Consider the following 24253-nt stretch of genomic DNA (forward strand, 5'->3'; position numbering starts at 1 on the left):
AGACCCAAAATTACTCTGATTTTGAGCATATCCTCCTTTGCGCATATCATAGACAAAATAACTGAATGGCCATCTCTGGTTTACTCACACTCATCTTAAGTCATCACTTGTGGAAAGAGCTAAAGAACTGATCAATGAGTAAATGCAATGGTATGTGTTCAACTGATGGATTGAAATCCATCAAGAAAAGTGTTGAAATTGCTTAAGGATGCACATGAATGGCAGAGGCAAGTGAAAAGGTAGGGGGGGATATGGGAAAATAAAAGTGGATATGCATGGAAGTTAAGTGTATGGAAGATAATGTGATGAAGGGAACAGTTAGGTAGAATGGAAGTGGCTGGAAGTGAGGCACAAAGCAGAGTATAAGTGAATCTGTACGCAACTTTCCTGATGTAGTAAGATCATTGGGAGTAGAGTCTACATTGAATTTGTAAGACCAGTTCTGCTGACCTCTTCAGTGAACTACAGCAAATCCCTTCCTGCTATCAAGACCAGGCTTCTTCTTCTGTTGCTGAAAGAGTATCTCCTTCCATATTCTTACTCATCCCAGCTTCACATAAGTGAGGCATCATTGAATAGCAGCTTGGTCACTCACGTTGCCATCTTTTGTTGCAGCTGCAGCTTCTTCAAATTCCATCTTTAGATTGTCCCTGTCATGCTCATCCTCATCCTGCCCAGTGCTCTGCATTGGATGCTAAACCCAGAAGTAAAATGCCAATGAGCTTGTTATGTGTGAAATGCCACTAATGTCACTGAATTTGCAGGTTTGCCACATGACATCAATCATCGCAATACATCTGTAAGTTAATACCAGGACTGTATATCTCTCAATCTTTTGTACACTCCTCCTTCCTGGTAGTCTGCATGAGATCAGGAACTCATCATTTGAACCTGTGAATCCAAATGTTTAGTTTCTGAACCCACTCAGTCTACCAGAAAGGTGCAAAGCTCAAATGAGCTACTTCTCATAGAGATGGCAAATTGAAATCAGATCAAACTACTTGTATGCTTTGTTTACTGTTTAACTCAAACAGAACAAGAACAAACCTGTATTCCAACTCGGCTCTCATTTTCTAGGATTGAGCATAATGGGTGAAGGTAGAGCCAAGGGAATAAATGAATGAATGTTTTAAAAAAAAAATGGCTTTGGTATTTTGCAATTCTTGCAGCTGTTCTTATCTTCAGTATCCTTTACTTCTTCAACTCAATCCTGATGTGGACCTGATCTCTTGTGCCTACTGAACTGATATCAGTTACTATATTACATACTGGCTCAGTTCAGCAGGAACAGGAGTTGGGCCCATAAACTACACTGTTCAGAAGCCTGCATTTATAGCAATCATAGAGAAAGGAAGAAAAAAACCAGCTAGTCCAATAGTATTTCAAGCTTAGTCATGTAGCTAAGCTATTGTTTAAGGTAGTACCTGTTTCTATTGTATTGATGCAATAAACCTTCTATTTTGTGTTTATTAGGAATATTGCAATATAGTGAATAAACAAAATGTTGGTGGAGATAACTGCATTAGGCTTACATTATCCTTTTCAAAATCAAATTCTTAGTATTTTGGAATTTTTTTTGTATTTTGCACCTTAATTAACTCAATTTCAAAGATAGTAACACACATTTGGGAAGACTGCCTTAACTGTGTACATATTTTATAGAATTGTCAATTGAAAAGAATATGGACAAAAATTCTTCTGCCTGATTGCTTGAGAGCTGCTGGTAATTCCCAGCTGCAGGTTTAGCATTCACATGCCTTTGAGGAAGACAGAAAACTTTGATATAGCCATATACTTGCTCTTTGTGTAATCCACTGGAAAGAGGAAATGAAGACTTTTATTAAATTTGATTAAATATTTCAGAGTAAGTTTAAATGTGTGGAGACATTTATAAAAAATTGGATTTTTTTCTAATTGTTACAGACAGGTTATGAATTTTAAAACACCTCTCTCTATTCTGACCACCTGTCTATAAGCAGTTTTTAAAAACTCCTTTATTAAGTAGTGGGACCATATTTCCCCACTCCTCCTTTGAGGATCCTGACTTTATAAGAACTGCAATAACGCCGTTGTATAGTAAATCAGAAGTGGGGTCAATCTCATACATTCTTAAATGCAGGGGGAGGAAGGAATACTTCATAGCACAGGCATGCTTGCAAGCACACCTGAGCAAGAATCAAAAAGGATAAAAATATTAAATTTTCAATATCTTGAGTACAAAGTATTATAATTTCAGCTGGTATTAATACTAGGCAGGTTAGATCTGTGAGATTTGTATTATGCTTCTCCTTACTAACTCATTCATAAACACTGTTTACTATACCGCATTTCCATCCATCCATTCATTCATAAAACCACATGTTTGTAGTACGTTTTACTCTTACAAGATAAACTAAATTAAACATCCTCTCTTAGGCTGCCAACCCATTACCGTTTCTTTACATCTTTCAATTCTTATCAGCCCCATGCTGCAAGCAGTGTTTAGACCTGTTTCTGTATCAAAGGCTACCCCTCAATAAGTGTTAATACTGTAACCTACTCAGAATAATGTCATCCCAGCCATCGTGTCTCCATAAATCACTCAAAACTATGGAAAGATTGTAATATTAATTAACCCTGTGTGACCATCTCTCCGGACCTGAATAGGCTGCAGGACATCAAACAGTTTCCTCAACAAGCATGTCCCTACTGTCTGCTGTTTTTTCATCCCTTTGAAATTTCCTTATACACTACCTATTTCTGTAGCACTGTACTACCTATTTCTAACTTTTATTTAGGACTACTATTTTGTGCTAATGTACAGATTTATACTTTTAAAATACATATTAAATAGGGCCACTTCCCCCTTTAAGAAACTTACTATCAAAATAGAGGTTCCATGAAACTGCATGAACGAATGTGTAAGAACTGTCAAAACCGACAATAGCAAATGAAATCTCACAACCCAGCTGCAGGACATCAGTTTAATATCCTGTATACTTCTATTTAGAACACATATAATTTGACTTATTTAGATCATATAGGTCTAGTGTTACTACCAACATTACTAACCTTAAAGATAAAAGGACTAACGTTATTGCACCTCTTTTTCCAACATTGCATTATAAAAATGTGTCCCTTAGCTGACACTAAGCAACACCACAGCCAGTCTGCTATTTGTTTTCCCACACCAAGACTTCAACATCTACCACCAGGTTTTTGCAGGTATGGCTTGGTCCATTCAATTTTGCCACCAATGTCATACAATACCCATGATTTTATGCTCATTTATTAAACACATGACATATCCCTGTAATGATAAAACATTGTTTTTATTCTCTGTGAGCAATGCCACTAGTGAACAAGTAAAGCCTTGGGGAAATATTGGAGAGTTACAAAATAAGCGACATTACACAAGTGAGTTTCCTGTTGTCAGTGTTGAAATTGAAAATTCTTTCTAACAAACAAAGAAAACAAGTGCAATCAATTTCACTGAAAATAAGTACAACATAAATCATAGTTAGGCTAGGATTTGGAATTATTTATTTAATATTCGGAAAGTGACTTTATTGATTCTAAAGTGCAGATTTTTTTAAAAATTAGTCCTACTAGTGGAAAGCACAACGACCTGAATATATATACTTCTCATATACTTAACTTTATTCATTGTTTAGTCAATAAAATAGTGTTAATTTTTCTCTGTTAAACTTGCAATTTGAAATGAACAATTAGTTTCTGAGTAGGCAGGGAAACAAAAGACAAATTTTCAACAATAAAAGATCTTTAGTTGATTGTTTTTAATCAGTGCTTTTTTGTTGCAATAAAGAGGATAGAATGTCACAGCTGGGAACTAACACCGGGTACTAGGGACTAGTTGAATAATAGAAAAATGAAGGGATTATGCTACAGCTAAAATACTCAAATGACACATTATTACATCATTTATATACTAATGTGTAATAAAGAGACTATAGAAATCAAGCTGCATCAGTTGAGAGTAGATCCTGAATCAAAATAATTTATGATCTTTATTTGTAGCAACAGTCTTAACTACTGTGTATATCTGAAAGTGTAGAACCTTATAATAACAATCTTGTTTGGAAACTGCATTTTCCAACAGCAGGTCAGAATGCAAGGATAAATATACTGAATTTAACAATGAAAATGGACCTTCAAATTCTATTTCCAGATGCCATTTTACATCGGTCACCTGATGCTAATCATGGAACTTCACTGACTTTTGAATTATTACCCCAAAGTTAATTTCCTGAAAAATTGCCTTGAGTGAACTACCCTTCTCAGATTATAATTGCAGCCTGTGGATCTGAACAAAATGCTAAATGAAAGTGGACACTCACTGAAGTGCTATACAAAGAAAGAAATAGATTTCTTGAGTTCAAATGATTTTTCTATTCCAAATGTATTTGTTGGGCAAGAGCTGGTTATATTTTAGCCAATTAATCAGTATACTAGCAATGTATACTTGTTTGGATTGATTGACAGAAGTTCACACCAAAAGTATATTTTTAAAAATTTATTAATAAAATGTGAGTGTCACTGACAACACCAGTATTTATTGGTCATCCATAATACTTTTGATTTGAGGATGATGATGACGATAAGTGCCTTGAACCCCTGCAGTTCAGCTTACGTGAGTGGGGAATTCTAGTATTTTAATCCAGAAACATTGAAGGGCTGGTGATACAAGTCAGGACAGTGTTTGACTTGGAGGGGATCTTGCAGGTGATGGTTTTCCTGAGCCAGTGCTGTCCTTGTCTTTTTAGGTGTTAGAGGTTGCAGTTTGAGGAGATGTTGAAGAAGAATTAACGAATTACTGGAGTGATCTCTGTAGATAATTCATGATTCAGGTACTGTGCATTGGTGGAAGAATGAATGAATGTTTAAGGTTGTGACTGAGTGCTGATCAAATGGGCTGCTTTGTCCTTGATGGTGTCATGTTTCTTGAATGCTGTTAAATTGCACTCGTACAGGCAAGTGGAGACCATTCCATCACAAACCTGACTTATTGGTTGTAGAAGGTGGAAAGACTTGGGGGAGTCAGGATGTGAGTCACTACAGATTTTTTTTTCCTTCTACTAAGAAGGGAGTTCTGGGATTTTGACTCGAAAATGAAGTATGACAATATAATTCTAAGTCTGAATGTTATGTGAACGGGAGGAGAAGCTGCAGGTTTACTGCATGATTATGAAACACAGAAATCTAGCACACAGGTGCAGCAAATAGTCAGTAAGACTAATGAAATGTTGGCCCTTATTTCAAGTGGATTGGAGTATAAGTAGAGAAGTTTTACTGCAACTGTAAACAGTGCTGGTGAGACCACATCTGGAATGTTGAGAGCAATTTTGGTCCCTGTTGAATCTGGTAGTTTTCCATGAGAGTCTGAATCCGGTGGTAGGTTCAGGCAGCCTTTATTGTGACATACACATCAGTTACACCTTCAAATCTTCATAACAAAAAAGTTTCTAAGTCACTTATTTTATACAACTCAAGTTCAAAGTGCACATGCCCCCTTGTATACTATTGGTCAGCAGAGCTGAGTTATCCAACTCTGATTGGATCTTTGGTACAGCATTTTATGTCAGCAATTTGCGTCAGCAATTTCAAAGTATACACACTGTATTCAAGCACATTCCTTCCCAAGCATTTGCCAGTAGCATCATGTTAACTGCCAATTAATTGCATACTTGCCTATCACTTAAAGAGCTTTTAAATTCCCTATTAACTTCATTGTAGGAAATAGAAAAGAATATTGATTTTTATGAATTGTCGTAATATCAGTTCCAACAAAATTATCTGTACAGATTGATTAAATAATTTGAGAGATTCACTAATTAAATGTAATGTGATGTGTTCTTATCTGTGTCTCATGCGTAAACAACTGCAGCTGTGTATTCTATCTCAATTCTGTTACCTTGAGTCTACAGAGAGCTGTGCAGGCAGAATCCTTGTATATATGTAAGACTAAGATAGTCAGATTCTTAATCAGTAGAGGAATTTAGGGTTACGGGGAAAAGGCAGGAAAGTGGACATGAGGAATGTCAGATCGGCAATGATTCTACTGAATGGCAGAGTAGACTCACGGCGCTGAATGGCCTACTCCTGTTCCTGTTTTTTATGATCTTCTGATTTGTTACAGAAGCTGCTGGGTCAGAATCCTGGAATCCTGCTGGAGTAGGATTGGAGCGGGACCAGAAAAGATGGGGTACTGAGACTGGGGCCAGGGGAAGATGGGAAAAGTAAACTAAAACAAAGAACTATGGATGCTGCAGATCTGGAACAAACAAACAATAGAAATGTCTGGAGAAACGCAGCATGTTTGACAGCATCTTTGGAGAGGAAACAAAGTTAACATTTGAGTCTACTGACCTTTGTTCAGAACTTGGGAAAATGGGAAAGGATTTGGGAGGAGTGGAGTCTAAGGTTTGGATTCTGACAGCTGTTTATTTCCACAGCAACTCTCCCATATCCTGGAAAGATGAAGAGATCAAGTTGTGGGGAAAGAACAGTAGGAAGGGCGAGTGGGGTGGAAGGACATCATGAGTAAATGAACGTGGGAGTTCATCAGGGAATGGGAGTGAGGCTGTTATTGAATGGGGGCTGAATGCTGATGGGAGCGCATGAGTGAATGTGTAGGGTGAAAGGAGCTGATTACAGTATGTAGTGAGAGTCCTCCCTGCATTTTCTATTGTCAGAGATTATGGAGAGATTGTAATTATCTGTAGGTTTCAGCCCAATCATAAGTGTTGTTTTTACAAATATTTGTCTGTCAGTTCATAATATGTGATCTTTAACAGTTTACTGTGCTACTTTATTACTATTTTGTTTTTGTTGGCATGTGGAGTCCATATGCTTTAGAATGGATTGAGAAGATGCTTGCCTGTGTGATGTGGGTATTGCTGGCAAAGCCAGTCTTTGTTGCCCATCATTTAATTGTCTTTAAGAGGTGGTGTGGGTTAAGTCAGGATCAGGTTGGGAGTGCTTCACAAAATATTTTCCATAGTCCTTTGTTTCCCTTCGATTATACGTAATCCAGCAAGGTCATGTTCTGTTTGTACTAACTTGATTCTGTAATACAGGCATTAGTGTTGAATGCTAAAATGCTAAAGGCACTATTGACTTTTTACAAATGTATTGATGAAATGGAAGGTAAACAAAGACAAAACTAATGTTTCTATCAATTTGAAGTCTAATAATTCCAATCATGTGGAGTTGACTAAAATCTGTGTTTCATTCTATATCATACAAAGTGCCACAATTAGATGATTCTTTGTCTTAAAGCATTTTCAGACTTTTTTAGGCCTTATTCTCAGAACCTTATGTTTCAATAAAAAAAAAGTGATGGCATGATGATAATGTCATGGGGTTGGCAATCCAGAAGTCCAGACTAACATGCTGGGGACGTTAATTCAAACCCCACCATACCAGCTGGAATTTAAATTCAATTTTATAATCTAGACTATAAACTAGTTTCAGTAGTGATGACCATGAAAATTATTATTAATTGTCATAATAACCTCTGTGCAAAGGAGAAAATATATGAATCGTTTAAGAAGAACAGGCCTCATACTCAGAAGCCAACATCATCTTTGCTTTTATCAAGGACTATGATAGTTGGAAAGCCATGCTCACTGACATTGTAAAACATGGTAGCTGGAAGAATCAGCAAAATTGGATAAAGGCTGGTTTCTAAGAAGGTGATCAGCTTAGGAGACCAAGATCCACATGGTATTTCTGACTGAAATATTTGCAAATGGCTTAATTTTGTCTTTCACATTCTCATATTGAGCTCTACCATTATTGTAGTAAATATTTGTGGAGCTACCCTGGGCATTTTCCATCTTGTGGGCATCCCCAAAGCAACAAAGCCACATTAGACTATGGAGTGCTAACAAACATGAGCACTCTGTCTCTCTCAGGGGAGTCTTGAATTTGTGATGTTGACTGCCAATATATGTTCATAATGCACCATGGACAATGAAGATAGAAATTGTTGAGCTCTTTTTCTTGATAGCTGTAAGCGGTCTGTCTTCCATAGGCATGCAGCAAGATGCTCAGTAAATAGGCTGCACAATATTCTTGGTCCTAAGCTCGACATTATTCCAGACACATTTCATAAATTAGCCGGAGGTGATAGCTGCCTTCTCTATGCATGCATCACGTTCTCCCTCAAGTTGTATGACACTGTGCTATTAGCAGAATTTGCTAACAACTTCCAGTGAAGTGTTTAGTATGATCTGTGGAGGGAGACAACAACTTGTCCCATGACAATGGTTTTCTGGATGCTTGTTATCAAGTTACTGATATGGGAGAAACAGTTTGAATTTTTGTAGCCGAGTTTCCATGTGGGTGACTAGCACAGCCTCATCAACTTAAAGGAGTTTTTTTTTTAACAAATTATGATATATTGTCAAGTTTACCATGAGACCGAGTATAAACGTGGACTACTTCAAGGAAAGGGAAAGATCAGAAACATGGAGAAAGCGATCCCAAAGTAGGGGCCGGGTCACTGCTGCTTTACTCCACTTTTCACTCAAACTATTGACGTGGAGTCATGAAAGTGTGAGTGCAGTGGATGATGTTATGCAACTATGAGACTATGTTGTGAGACTAAGGAATTTTGGTGGTTGGGGGAGTGGAAACAGCCAATTTTCCCCATGATGCTGTAAAGCCTTGTCCTGCGAATGGTGTTGAATGCCTTCATGAGAGTAAAACACAGATATAGCCTGTTTGCTTCTCCTGTAGCACATGTATAGAGGATGTTGTATTCACTGGATCATCTGACATAGAAACCACCCTGTGCTTCCACTTGTGCTCAATGTGCAAACAAATGGAGTCTTTTAAGCATGACCCTAGTAATGGCCTTCCCTGTGGTGCTAATGAGCAAAAAGGTGAAGCTCCGGTCACCTTTGTTATTGTATTTAGCTACATACAGCTACTGAGAAGTCTAATTTCCAGGGAAAAAGTAATGGAGAAACTCAAAGGTATACTGGAGTACATCCCATGACAAATATCCCAAAAATTCAAGAGGGTCAGGGGGCAGAGCTGAGTATGGTGGCCATCATCAAGGAAAAGGTGCTAGTAAAACTGATTGGCCTGAAGGTGGACAAAACACCTGGACCAGATGGACTACACCTCAGAGTTCTAAAGAAGATAGCTGAAGAGATAGTGGAAGTGTTAGTAGTGATCTTTCAGGAATCGCTAGAATCAGGGAGGGTCCCAGAGGACTGGAAAATTGCTAATGTGACACCCCTGTTTAAAAAGGGAGTAAGGCAAAAGATGGAAAATTACAGGCCAATTAGCCTAACCTCAGTTGTGGGTAAGATTTTGGAGTCCATTGTGAAGGATGAGATTTCTGAATATTTGGAAATGTATAGTAAAATAGGGCAAAGTCAGCATGGTTTCATCAAGGGGAGGTCATGCCTGACAAATCTGCGAGAAGTCTTTGAGGAAGTAATGAGCTAATGGATGTTAACTATCTGGACTTCAAGAAAGCCTTTGATAAGGTGCCACACAGGAGGCTGCTGAGTAAGATAAGGGCCCATGGTGTTAGAGGCAAGGTGCTAGCATGGATAGAAGATTGGCTGTCTGGCAGAAAGCAGAGAGTGGGGATAAAAGGGTCTTTCTCAGGATGGTAGCTGGTGACAAGTGGTGTTTCGCAAGGGTCAGTGTTGGGACCACAACTTTTCACCTTATACGTTAATGATCAAGATGAAGGAACTGTGGGCATTCTGGCTAAGTTTGCAGATGATACAAAGATAGGTGGAGGGACAGGTGGTATTGCGGAGGTAGGGAGGCTGCAGAAGGATTTGGACAGTTTAGGAGACTGGGCAAAGAAGTGGCAGATGGAGTATAACGTGGGAAAGTGTGAGGTCATGCACTTTGGTAAGAAGAATAAAAGCAAGGACTATTTTCTAAATGGGGAGAAAATTCAGAAGTCTGAAATGCAAAGAGACTTGGGAGTTCTAGTCCAGGATTCTCTAAAGGTAAACTTGCAGGTGGAGTCAGTAGTCAGGAAGGCAAATGCAATGTTGGCATTTATTTTAAGAGGACTTGAATATAAAAGCAGGGCTGTACTACTGAGGCTTTATAAGGCTCTGGTCAGGCCACATTTGGAGTATTGTGTGCAGTTTTGGGCCCCATATCTAAGGAAGGATGTACTGGCCCTGGAGCGGGTTCAGAGGAGGTTCACGAGAATGGTCCCAGGAATGGAAAGCTTAACCTATGAGGAACGTTTGAGGACTCTGGGCTGTACTCATTGGAGTTTAGAAGGATGAGGGGGGACCTAATTGAAAACTTTCAGAACACTGAATGGCCTGGACAGAGTGGATGTTGGGAAGATGCTTCCATTGGTAGGAGAGTCTAGGACCCGAGGACACAGCCTTAGAGTAAATAGGATACCTTTTAGAACGGAGATAAGGAGAAACTTACTCAGCCAGAGAGTGGTGAATCTATGGAATTCACTGCCACAGAAGGCTGTGGAGGCCAGGTTGTTAAGAACATTTATGACGGAGATAGATAGGTTGTTGATTATCAAGGGTTACAGGGAGAAAGCAGGAGAATGGGGTTGAGGAACTTATCAGCCATGATTGAATGGTGGAGTAGACTTAATGGGCCGAATGGCCTAACTTCTGCTCCTTTGTCTTATGGTCTTACATACACATCAATATCCTGAACAGATCAAGGGGAACAAGTGGATTTGCTGAACTTATTTTCAGGAAGGCATTTGACAAAGTACCACATAAAGAGATACTACACAAAATAAGAGCTCATGAAAAAGGGGGTAACATAATACTGAGAAAAGAGGATTAGTTTGCAATAGGAAACAGAGAATAGACAGAAGGGGGCCATTTTTGGGATGGCAAGATTTCAGATTAGTGCTCAGGCCACGGCTATTTACAATTTATATTTATGCATGAAGATACAAATCTTTGCTCCATTTGCTGTTGACACAAAATGCTGAGAAAGTAAACCGTGAAAAGGACATAAAGAAACTACAAAAGGATATAGACAAATGAGTGAACAAAAATTTGTAAAGTGTAACACAGGAAAATGTGAACTTCTCCATTTAGGCAGGAAGAATAGAAAAGCAGCATAATACTTAACTTTATTATTGATTCATGGGATGTAGGCATCCCCAACTGGCCATAATTTATTGTACATCCCTAATTGCCCTCGAGACGATGGTGATGAGCCAAGATACACTGTGCTGTAAGAAACATTATTTCAGAACCCCCTTCCCCTCCCCCATTTCTGAAGAAGGGTCTAGGCCCGAAACGTCAGCTTTCCTGCTCCTCTGATGCTGCTTGGCCTGCTGTGTTCATCCAGCTCTACACCTTGTTGTCTCGGATTTTCCAGCATCTGCAGTTCCTACTATCTCTGCTTGTCATGGATGGTGTCAAGCTTCTTTAATGTTGCCGGAACTGCAGCCAAGTGGGAAAGCATTGCATCACACTGCTGACTTGGACCTTGTAGAGGTGAGCAGGCATTGGAGAGTGATGAGCTTAGTTACTTGCCACTGAACTTGTAGCCTGACTTAGACTTGTAACCATGGTATTGATGTCCTGGTCACAGTAACACCTAGGATGGTGTTAGTGGGGAAATTCAGCAATGGTAGTATTGATTGTCATTGACTGGCACTTGTATGGCACACATGTTGCTTGCTATTTATCAATCCAAGACTGGATGTTGCCCAGCTCTTGTTGCACTCGGTCAAGGACTGTTTCAGTATCTAAGTCAAAAATAGTACTGAATATTATGCATTCATCAGCAATCATCCCCACTTCTGACCTTGTGTTGAAAGGAATATTTTTGATGAAGCAGCTGATGATGCCCAAAACCCTGAAGAGACCATCAAGTCCTGGCGAATCTGTCATTCTTTCATTTTTATTAGTTTTTGGAATGTCTGCTTTATTATTCAAAAAGTTTGTAATTTCATTTTTATTGTTTGCAGTATTCTTGACTAACCGTTTTCTTATAAATACTTGTAAAAAATACATTAATTGTGATATCCTTGCACATTTCTAGCTACATTCCATTTTGCAGCATTCATTTGCTCTTCCTTTGCTGTCCTCTGTATCTTCTCCAGTCCGCTGGATCATTTATTGTTGTCACACGTACCTAAGTACAGTGAAAAGTTTTGTTTCGCATGCACTACAGGCAGATCATAGCCAATAAGGACATACCGATCACGGTGTTTAGATAGAGTGAGGCATACAAGGTCACACAGGAAGTGCACAAAAGCAAGATCAACATTAGATTTGAAATTAGAGGGGTCCATTCAGTAGTCTAATAACAGCAGGGAAGAAGTTATTGTTGAATTTGTTGGAACATGTGTTTAAGCCTCTGTATCTTCTGTCTGATGGAAGAGAACATAACTGGGGTGGGAGAGGTCTTTGATGATGTTGGCTGCCTTTCCGCTCAGGAAATGGCATCTGCTGTGGACCTGTTGCATCGGCAGGCAAATTGCAAGGCATCAAGGCAGGCTAGGTGGCTAGAGATGATGTGAGCCATGACTAACCTCTTGGAGCATTTCATAATTGTGGTGGTCTTCTTGAAATAGATAGGGACTTCAGATTGTAGCTGATCCACACAGGATCTGAGTGCATAGCGAGGACTCCATCTGGGCCAGTCATTTTCCTCGGGTTCACCTTCAAGAAGCTGATCTGATATCTGCAGCGGTGACTGAGGAAACAGGTGTGTCTGGGCTGTTGGGGCAGGGTGACACCATTCCACTGGCATTCTGCTCGAATTGAACATAAAACCCATTGAGCACATCGGGGAGTGATGCGTTTTTGTTCTGCTTCATTTTGTATCCCATACACTCTTCTGAGAACCTTTGCTATCCCTGTTTTTTGTTGACATTAGCTCTACTTCCTCCTTTAGGCTACATTGTGCTAAATTACTTTTTACACAACTCTGTTTTACACAGTTTAATGGCATCAGTTTCTGTCTTACTCTTTTAAAGTTAGCTGTACCAAAATCTTAAGAGCGTTCTTTCCTTTCAATAACATGGGCTAAAGTGAAACTGCTGAATCATTTTTTTTTTACAGTTTTCTCAACATCCAGTATGTTTGTAACTCACTATGTACGTGGATAATTACCGTTTTCAGTACAGAGGTATACTTGTATTCTTTAAAATCTAGAGTTATAAACAAAATATAACAATAGTGACGCCATTCAGAAAATCAGACTCATTTCTAATCCATTCAAAACCTAATTAAAAATGCATATAAATGCTTAACTGAGTATTGCTTTTCGCCCATGTTGCCCTTAAGCTTACAAGGTAAATGTCAAGCAGCGTAAAATGGCAGTAAAAATATCTGCAGTTTATTCAAGTCAGGCTGTGTCATACAGTAGGAATGTGAAAGCAGATGTCTCCTTTTAAAGAAGCAGAGTTTCAAGAGCTTTCTTTTACATTACTGGTAAAAACAAAAACAAAACTGTTAATATATCTTGCATTCAGTTCCATGAAAAACCACAAAAGGGCTTTGATCAAGAAATAAAATCTTCCATTGATACCAAATTTTCTATTTGTTACATTTCAGAGTTTATGTGCTGTCCCTGGCTCTACACAAAAACCAGCACAATGTTTATGAACAATTTTTTTTCAAAGTGATTCAATAAAATTGTGTATTTATACATATAGTTGGTTGAAAAATCTGAATAAACATATCAAACTGGAAACAGTCAATAATTCAATAAATGTAGTGCATATTTTCAGACTGAGTTTCATGTAATTGCTGTTGCAGGAGTTCAATAGTGCTGTGCACCTTGTCATCTTCTGATGCTCCACATCCTTTGTTCTTTAGTCTGTGTGCAGTAGCAGCCAGCATTTCTGAAATTCCACCAGTGGCAGTTCCAACTAATGTGAACTATGACACAAAGCATTTGAGTGTTGATAGTGAGGAATATACACAAACTCATTAAAATAGAAAAAATCAAAAACAATATTTATACCTTGTTGAAATTTTGTTTTGAATGTTCACTAAGGTAGATATTTGTTGACTTGCCCAAGTGGCCCATGAATGGCTTATGCTGTTCTAAAAGGCAGTTAAGAATCAACCATGTTGCTGTAACTGGGAAAAGGGGAGGAAGTAAATATGGGATAAGTTGAAGAGTTAAAGTATTAATTCCACTGTCTGACTTCTGATTAACTATTTACTTAATTTAATTGGAAATTTCCAAGCATCAGAGGATTGCCCAGTGGAATCTGGGATCCGATACACAAGTCTCTTAAGCTTCAGAAATAATTATCTGGCCTTTAGAAAATCCAGGCCATCATTTCTTTAAAAACTTTTAAAGCTATTGCAGGTTAAATTCTTTGATCCTGCAGCACATTCACATTTCCAACAAATTTGTGTTACACTAAGGAACTAGCAACAGCAGTCAACAGCCTGCAAATTTAAAAATGAAGGCACTTTGAAACATTAAATGTTTTACTCAGATTGGCGATCAGGTCATTAAATTGCATGCTAGTTTATTAATAACTTTGTATTTCAGACTATGCTTGACATTTTCATGGCTGCATGTACATTACAATGTTAATTCATTTCTGATCTATGACATTCTGTGAAAGAACATAGTTCACAAACTTTCATTTGCAGTTTTCTGATTAAGTTCAAAATGAAAATAATATAAAATGCATACTGCATTGCAGCATGGAGTTTTCTGCACACGCTTCATTTGAAACACTGATTTGTGGTTGTTACAGAATCCTCATTTGGTATATATGGAGCATTTAGAGACTGTTTCCTTACAGACTGGCAAAACTGCAAAATAAATTATTACGCACTGATGTAGAACTTTTTACAAACAGTTCTTTTGTGAAAATAAGGATGAAAAGAAGTTTACACTTCTATACTAAAAGGGATCATGATGATGTAGTGCTAATGCCTCTTGAATAAAATGCCATCCTAACTGTGATTATTTATCAACCAGCAATTGTCAAAAAACCCCATCTGTGATTCTTCATTTCCCTAGGAGAGGAAATCTGCCATCCTTAGCTGGTGAGGTATACCTGTGACTCCTAACCTACAGCTATGTGGTTGACTCTTAAGTGCCTAGAGATGGACAATAAATATTGGCCTACCCTGTAACTCAAAATTTTAATCAAAATTTTAAAACTAATTAAATCCAGTAAACTGAAAAGAGTAATTTATCCATAATTAGTCTGTTAGCATAACAAACAACACACAAAGCAACTTCACATACTTACAAGTTGCACAGATTCCTTTGCTATTCTGCGGCCACCAGTTGAAAATAACAAAAAACTCAGAAAGAGATGACTGATTAGGTCTTTGAAGTGACTTTGTTCTTTGTAGAGATTCCCAGTGACTAATGCAGTCTGCACTTCCTCAAAAGTCACAGATGTCTTGTTGATTAGAATCTTTACTTGATTGTACACAGATTTCATGTTTTCCTGTGAGAAGTGTTTAAGAAAATTGATAACTTAATAGTCAATGGAAAAAGGTAATATAATATTATATACATTCTAACAGTGACTAAGTCAAAAGTACTTGATTTGCAGTATTGCACTATAGGCTGTCTTCATTTATTAAAGCACCTTTTACAACTTATATACACAGACACGCCTATGTACATAAACTTATAATGCCTGGAGGGAAAGCTACACTATAACACAGGTAGCATGGAAAATCAAACTATTCTGCTGTGGCTCCACCCTCTTCTAGTTAACCTGGGAAGAGTCTATTCTTTATAATGGAAGGGAAATGGAGACAGTCCCTGAGCAGTTGTGGTCAGCACTTATATTGTAAAGGCAGAAAGCTCCTTCAGCAGTTCACTTAGACACTACAGTCAAGGATTTATAAAATTCTATCACAATACAATTTGACCTGAGCTGATAAAATGTCAGATTACACTCAACCCTTCATCTCAAAGAATATGTTAAATATCAGTACTAATTCTGTTACCACAGCCTTCCAGAAATAAGTATTGTCAGAATGCTGACTTTCCATAAGTGCTATACAGTTTGTATTTCAATGAATAATGTATTTCATTTGAAATAGAATAAATATAAATTAAACAAGAAGTGGCAAGTCTGGTTTTGTTAATATCACCTAATTGGAGATACTGATGGATGATTTAGGATGAAATGTATTCCCTAAAATGTTTTTCTCTACTGTCTGTCCCCTGACCAGCCTTTTAGCTTGCATTATTCCATTCCTTCCCAGCCAAACTGCAACCAACAAATCTTCAGCAAGAGCTTCCCTTTCCATCCACCCATCAATTTCAGGCTCTTTTCAGTAATATTCCCTGTTCCAATTGCTGCCCTCCCAGTGGCATCTTCTGGTCAAAGGATTTGGGTCAATATACATGCCATCTCCACTTCTCAATTTCACAATCCCTTCCATACTGTGGATGACCCACCTAACATCAAGCCATAGCAGAGTCAACACTTTCTTCAGCTGGTAAGCAAAAATACCAAGCCCTCCTCATTTAGCCAATGAGGGGTAAAAGGGTTTGTGAAAAATTTGATCCTGAATTTAATGGAGGTGACAAAGTTAGAAATCAGCAAGATAATTTAGTTCCTTCAGCAACAGTACTTGTTTCATCCCTCCTTTGCTGAAACTCTATCCACACAACCATAACTTCAGAATTTAATGTAATTTGCCAACGGTCCTTCACTCATACCTTAAATTCTGAATTTGTAAAAATATGAAACCAATTTTCTATTATTCCTATCCCACTCATCTTGCACTACAGTACCTTACAGTTACCCAATTCATTAAAATAATTAGTTACCTCTTATACTCAATTTATTTCGTGGTAAAGAGGATGAGGACTATTTTGTCTGATGAGGAAAAAAAAAATCATAGTAGTAATAGGAAAATGGCAGAAAAATTTAATAATTATTTTCAGTATTAATCAGTTGGGTGCGAGAGCAGAAATAGCCAGTTTAAAAAGTGGAAAGTATTAAGTTAATCAAATTCCAAAACCCCTGGTTAAGATGGATTGCAACAGTATTTAAGCTCGAAGGGCAGTGATAGCAGAAGATGCCACTGATATCAAGAAACCGCTGAACCCTAACCCTATTGCAATGGATAAATGCACCTCTAGCCAAGCTGTTCCAGTGAGGTCACAAGACTGGCATCTCCCAATTACGTGTAAAATAGTCCTGCTTTTTGTGGACAATCTAATCCAGCAAATTATCATTCCTCAATCAAAGTGATACAACATGTTAACAGTGTCATTGAGTGGTAATTATTCAGTAATATTCTGCTCATCATTGCTCAGTTGAGGTTATATCACAACCACGCATCCCCACACCTCATTGCAGCCTTGGTCCACATGAACAAGAGAGCTGAACTCCAGAGGTGACAGGAGAGTGACTGCCTTTGACATGAAGTCAGCAATTGACCAAGTAAAGCATCGAAAAGCTCTGGCAGAACTGAATTAATTGGGAATTGTGGATTGGGGGTAGGGGAAGAAATTTTCCACTGATTGAAGTCACAGTAAATGTTTTAATCAATGTGTTTAGAGAAATTAAAACACCTCTGGAGAAAGTAGGACTTGAAGCTGGGCCTTCTAGCTCAGCGGTACTGCATCACAAGAACTCAAGCATGATTACAAGAGACATTCCAGCATTTGGGACAGTCAGAACAAAACTTCCTCAACTGCAATCCACTCCCTTAATAAGTAACTGAACTGCAGGTTTCTTTCCCTTAGTCAAATTTTTTATGCACATCAAGCCTTACCTTGAATCTCTACTCCTTTTAATCTCAGTAACAGTCCTTTTGTTTAAAAGAAAACTGATCAGAAAGTATTTGGAAGTCTAAGTACACCACATGATGATCCTTATGGTTTTTACTTGGGAGATCATTTTCAAGGAGATAGTCAACCAAGATCTTTCCTTCAGTTGACTTTCACTTACTGGAGAATTCAGGTAATGAACAAATTTGTTCTTGATAATTATTTTAGTAGATTTGGATGCAGGATTTAGGAATCTGTCATTGGTTGCATCCCTGGGAAGTGGTAAAGAGATGTGAAGAAGAAAACAAAACGGAAGATAGTAAAAGTTATTAATTAAATCTATTGCACGATAGAAACCCACCATTAAATTACTTTCTTGTTCATTTTCCATATGTGGCCTGTAGTAGAATATCAAAAGCCAAAGCAGCATCTCTGAGATATCATCTGCTGTCATCAATTGCTGTAGGGCAACATTGACCCAATCTCCAAACTGAACCAGTAAAAACCAGCTCTCAAATATATTTGCTGAAGTTCTGCAAAACAAGTCAGAAAAATTTAAAGTTTACACAATAAAGAACCGAAATCCAGTTTATTCCAATGAAACCAAATATCATACCATTTCACTGTCCTAGAGAAAACTCCTTTTTAAGGAGTCCCACGATTCCCCACAGCCCCCCTCCCCTCCCCATGCCCATCCTTGTGGAATTTGTATTAGTATTTTTGCAGCTATTAAATATGCTGGACAGCTGTGTTCATCTGCCATTCCTGTTGTCATCACTTAGTGATCTTGCAGGTCACCATTAATTCACTTGAACCATAGAATGCTGTAAACAGCTGTTTGCCTGGAACAGTTTGATGGGGTCTTATGTATTAAAACATCATTTTCACAAGATGATGCATGTGTAAAACTGAATTCCTACTAAAGAGTATATATAATTATGAAGGAATGGGGCTGTTGCCTGAGGTAGTTGAGGAGATTGAATTAAAAGACATGACTACAGATAAGCAACAGCAAATATATAAAAGAAATAACCTACAATTTGCAATGAATATACATGTCCTTGAGAAATAAACACTGGAATAAAACGGAGTAGTCATGACTGACTCGGTATTGCCATAGATTAAAAGCATTAGTAAACCTGAGGCAAAAACAGAAATTGCTGGAAAATCTCAGCAGGTCTAGCAAAACCTGTGGAGAAAAAACACAGTCAATGTTTGCAGTCCAGTGACTTTTCTTCAGAACTGAATAGCCAGGAAAAGTGGTAAATTTACTGAAGGGGATGGGGGTGGTGAGGGTAAAGGAATGAGTGAAGAGGTAGAGATGAAGCCTAAAGAGAGAGAGAAAGGGAAAAAGACAGGCAGACATAGGGATGGATAGTGGTAAGTTAGGGAGAAAGAAAAAGCTGATAATGGACACCATAAGTAGGGGAAAAAAGATTGTCTGTGCTGATAGCAGCCCATGTCATGTCAGGGCCTGGGGTGTGGGGGTAGGTAAAGGAACAAAGATGATGTTCAGGTTCTAAAATTATCGAATTTGATTATTGAATCCTGAAGGCTGTAAGTTCACGGAGGATTGGACCAAATTTAAAACACCAGGAAGAAATTCAAAAAGGCAGAGAAAATAGAATTATGTGCAAGCATCTGGGTGTCACTGGCAATAAGATTATGTTAAACAAGTATTTTTTATTTGGCTTTACAGTAGAGGACAAAAAGAACAGACTGCACATGATGCAGAACTAAGTGAGTGAGGTTTAAAACAAATGTACTTAAAATATTAATGGGATCAAAACCTGATAAGTCCCCCAGAACTCACGGTCTACACGCCTATGGTTTTTTTTTTAAATGGCTTCAGAGGGAGACAGAAAGAGGATGCAGTGATGTTGATCTTCCAAATGCAAACCTGCTATTCTAGAATTTGTGGTGAGGTGCCAGAAGATTGGAGGTTGGCTAATATGGTGCCATTATTTAAGAAAAGTGGCAAGGAAATGCCAGGGAACATTAGACTGGTAAGCCTGACATCAGAGGTGGGCAAGTTGTTAGAGGGGATCCTGAGGGGCAGGATTTACATGTATTTGGGATTAAGGATAGTCAACATGGATTCATGCGTGGGACACAGTGTCGCACTAACTTAATTGAGTTTTTTGAAGAAGCGACAAAGAGAATTGATGAAGACAGAGTGATGGACATTGTCTTTAATGGAGTCCAGTAAGCGTTCAACAAGGTTCCGTATGGTAGACTAGTTAACAAGGTTAGATCACAAGAAATACAGAGCGAACTAGCCATTTTGATACAAAATTGGCTTGAAGGTAGGAGACAGAGGGTGGTGGTGAGGATCGCTTTTCAGAGTGGAGGCCTGTGGCCAGTGGTATGCCACAAGGATCGGTGCTGGGTCCACTGCTTACTGTCATTTATGTAAATGATTTAGATGTGAATATAGGAGGTATGGTTAGTAAGTTTGCAGATGACACCAAAATTGGTGGCGTAGTGGACAGTGAAGAAAGCTACCTCAGAGTACAATGGGACCTGATAGGCCGAAGAGTGCCAGACGGAGTTTAATCTGGATAAATGCGAGGTGCTACATTTTGGTAGGGCAAATCTGGGCAGGACTTATACACTCAATGGTAAGGTCCTGAGAAGTGTTGCCAAACAAAGAGACCTTGAAGTGCAGGTTCATAGTTCCTTAAAAGTGGAGTTACAGTTGACAGGATAGTGAAGGCGGTATTTGGTATGCTAGCCTTTATTGATCAGTACATTGAATATAGGAGTTGGGAGGTTATGTTGCAGCCATACAGGACATTGGTTTGGCCAATTTTGGAATACTGCATTCAATTCTGGTCTCCCTGCTATAGGAAAGATGTTGTTAAACTTGAAAGGGTTCAGAAAAAAATTACAAGGATGTTGCCAGGGTTGGAGGGTTTGGGCTATAAAGGAGAGGCTGAATAGTCTGGGGCTATTTTCCCTGGAGCATTGTAGGCTGACAGGTGACCTTATAGAGGTTTATGAAATCATGAGGGACATGGATAGGGTGATTAGTCAAGGTCTTTTCCCTGGGGTATTGGAGTCCATAACTAGACGGCATGGGTTTAAGGTGAGAGAGAAAAGATTTAAAAAGGGACCTAAGGAGCAACTTATTCAAACAGATGGTGGTGCATGTTGGAATGAATTGCCAGAGGAAGTGGTGGAGGCTAGTATAATTACAACATTTAAAAGGCATCTGCACGGGTATATGAATAGGAGGGGTTTAGAGGGATATTAGCCAAATGCTGGCAAATGGGCCTAGATGAATTTAGGATATTTGGTCGGCATGAACGAGTTGGACAAAAGGGACTGTTTCTGTGCTGTACATCTCTATGACTCTGAGTCTTATATTCAAGGAGGAGTCTGCAAAAAGATACACACAGTTTAAATGAATGGGCAAAAAGATCTTGAATTTTGAGGAGGAAATGCTTAAACTTAATTTAACTTAAGGATAGAAAACAAATGTTTTAAGTTGTGAGAAACTCCTAAATGTTACCATTGAGGCAATTGAGTACCCTTGAACATGAAACACAATTAATGTACAGATACAGCAAGTATTTATGAAGAAAGATGATACACTGGCTTTGATGGCAAGGGGATTACCATTTAAGAGTTCTGGACTGGACTGCACCTGGAATAACCTATACAGTTTTATACATAGCTAAGGGAGGATATTCTTGCCTTAATGGAGATACAACAAAGGTTCATTCGATTGATTCCTAGGATGATGGGGTTGAGGATAAATTGAACAGAATTTCTTTAGAGGTTTAAGAACAGAGTATATGTTCCACATGCAAATATGACAATTACGATCCAACTGTACATGCGCAGTTACATGTGACGATAATGGTCCAAGTTACAATTTTGTACTCCGGTTTATCCAGGTACTATATGTTTAAAGTTAACGTAATTCAGAAGAATAAAGATTCTGTGACATATTTTGGCTTTTCTGTATCTGTGAAAAACAAAGCAACTAAACTGAAGATATCGCCTGACTTCTATGAGGCAGATGAAAGAAGGCCAAAGTCACACACCTAGTGTATTTTTCAAGAGAAGGTTAGAAAATAAAATCACAATTTTCTGAAGTTTCAATCTTGGTGTGAGATTTCCTGGTTTCAAAAAAAAGACATTTCAACATTCTACCTGGCATTAATATTGCCCATAAATATACCCTTGTAAGAATGAGAACCAGTCTCATTGATGCTTAAAATTCTTACAGGGCCTGACAAGTTAGACGCTGAAAGACTGTTTTCCCTAGCTGGAGAGCTTAGATACAGCTGTCATCGTCTCATGATAAAACGGCATCTATTTAGGCCTGGATACTCTGAAAAAGTGTAACTTTTATGTTGACTTTGGGAATAGCAGGGCTTGATTTCCAGAGTGCTACCCTAGTGAGGGATGACAGGTATCCTTACATGCACAGTACTGGGATCAGATTGACTTTTGTCCAGTAAAGGGATTGTCATATGCACAACTTCTAAAACAAACTGTACTCAGTGGAATTTTCAGGAAGTGACCCTTCTAAAAAAACACGACAGTAAAACACTTCAAAAGGTGGCTACAGGAGGTCATCTGGTTCAGTCTGTGGCTTCAAAAACTGATACACTTAATGCAAAAAATTCATATTCCAGGTTACAGGGTGTCACTACCCTTTCCTGAAACCGTCCAAAAAAATAGGTGTTTCCTGACTTGACTGAGTCATTCTGAAACCAAGATGATGATTGCCTCAAAGCCTCAGGGCAGATTTTCTGCAAACAACAATTCAAGTTGTGGCTAATCAGCTTAGACCAGCAATATTTGGAAAAGGCAACTGTGAGAAATCACATGATAACATGTTGGGTTCTTTTTTTAACCTTACATAAGAAAATAAGAAATAGGAGCAGGAGTAGGCCATCTGGCCCATCGAGCCTGCTCTGCCATTCAAAAGAACATGGCTGATCTTTTCATGGACTCAGCTCCACTTACCCACCTGCTCACCATAACCTTTAATTCCTTTATTGTTCAAAAATCTACCTTTGCCTTAAAAACATTCAAACAAAGTAGCCTCTACTGCTTTACTGGGCAGGGAATTCCACAGATTCACAACCCTTTGGATGATGAAGTTCCTCCTCAACTCAGTCCTTATTTTGAGGCTATGCCCCCTACTTCTAGTTTCACCTGCCAGTTTCTAGTTTTTAAATGTAGTCTGCCAATAAACACTGAAACAGCTGAAAGGGCAGTTACCATGTATGCTTTAACGACTGGACAATGCAACATCAAGAGGTTTCCAAGCCTATTTCTGCTCAAGTCCACCAGTACAGAAAACTAACTTCCTGGCAACAAGACTACAAATAACTAACTTTGTGACCTGCAAAGTTCAGCACAATGGGTTCTGGTACAAGACTGACTATGGAATACATCCACTACACTTTAGGAGTGTAAATATCTTTTTCAGCAGACCTGCCTGCACTATGTATTTTCCAAGACAAGCCAATGACATTAATTAGAAATTAATTTTTTGTTTATGACTTATAAAAGTGGACTATCCTTTTTAACTCTATTTTCCTCAATTGTGTATGCTTGAGTGACCGCATGAATGAGTGGCATAGGTTAGATTTTTGGTGCGAACATTCTGGCTATTCAAATTGTCCACACTCATGGGTTAAGAAACACACATTTCTTCCTTTTCAAAAACATACTGATTATGGACAGCAGAAAAGGGAGCAGGATTTCAGCAGTAATTGCTCACATTGCTCATAACACTGATGAAGGCTGAATCATGTAGCTAAAAAGGATCAAATTCTGTGGTACAATAACATTTCACAATAAATTTTCCAGGAAAAAGACAAAAAATACAAAACATTTCCATTAAGGTCTTAAATCACAGCCTGAAGTAGTTCACACATCACAGCTAAGCGAAAGGTTAAAGAAGTGTCTTTTTAATGAAGCAAACACAGCCCATAAAACACCAGAGTATTATTGCAACAGAGGTAACTGTTGACACAAGATAAATGTTCACAGACAATAAAGATCTTTTCGGCCAATTCAAAGCTAGAAAATGTTTCCAAAGATCTCATTTGCTGAAAATAATTTTATGGCAAAGCTAAAAGCTCACCGTGTATCTTCTTTATCCTGTAAATTCCTCTTCAAAATTTGAATAATACTTATTAGGTGCTGAGACCAGGCAGCTGATGGCATGTCTGAAAAGAAAAAAGAGTGGTTAAATCTAACATAATAAAACCACGGATCAATGCAACTTTTCAAACAGAGTAGAAGAATATCCCAGAATGCCTTAGAGAATAAGGGGTGATTGACTGAACAGAAAAGATGAGTTAATAGTCCAGGAAGCATAAATGAAAAGAGCATTTTTTGACGGAAGTGCTTGCAAGGCATGATTGGTTGAGAGATGTCACTAATTAAGACAAAATACTGAAACACGATGATTCAGAGTTAGAGAAATGAATGGCTTGAGCTGAGACAACTTACAATTATATAGCATCTTTAATATCAAACAATATTCAATACAGAATCTCCATAAGGAAGTATT

The 24253-nt window shown here is 38.3% G+C and overlaps 2 protein-coding genes across 3 annotated transcripts in view; one reads left to right on the forward strand and one right to left on the reverse strand.

The window, feature by feature from the left end:
* The window catches only part of LOC125481131 (aminopeptidase O-like), a 158642-nt gene extending 152176 nt beyond the window's left edge, over positions 1–6466 (forward strand). The window contains exon 7 of the mRNA XM_048592290.1: positions 4764–6466. The gene's annotated coding sequence lies outside the window, so the exon portion shown is untranslated. The remainder of the gene's footprint in view (positions 1–4763) is intronic.
* A 6844-nt stretch (positions 6467–13310) lies between these two features.
* fancc (FA complementation group C) overlaps positions 13311–24253 on the reverse strand; it is a 32154-nt gene continuing 21211 nt past the window's right edge. The window contains exons 3-7 of one of the 2 annotated variants that reach the window (XR_007261222.1): positions 23822–23906; positions 18071–18242; positions 15215–15418; positions 13957–14075; positions 13760–13871 (exon numbers count right to left, since the gene is read on the reverse strand). Coding sequence is in view for 1 of the 2 variants with exons in the window: in XM_048592280.1 (XP_048448237.1) it covers positions 13695–13871; positions 15215–15418; positions 18071–18242; positions 23822–23906 (638 nt within the window). In the remaining variant the exon portion in view is untranslated. Of the gene's footprint in view, positions 13872–13956; positions 14076–15214; positions 15419–18070; positions 18243–23821; positions 23907–24253 lie in introns of both variants that reach the window. The other variant, XM_048592280.1, reaches the window with a different exon arrangement.

The sequence above is a fragment of the Rhincodon typus genome, chromosome 3 (genome assembly GCF_021869965.1).
Source record: "Rhincodon typus isolate 14 chromosome 3, sRhiTyp1.1, whole genome shotgun sequence".
NCBI classification, from domain to species: Eukaryota; Metazoa; Chordata; class Chondrichthyes; order Orectolobiformes; family Rhincodontidae; genus Rhincodon; species Rhincodon typus.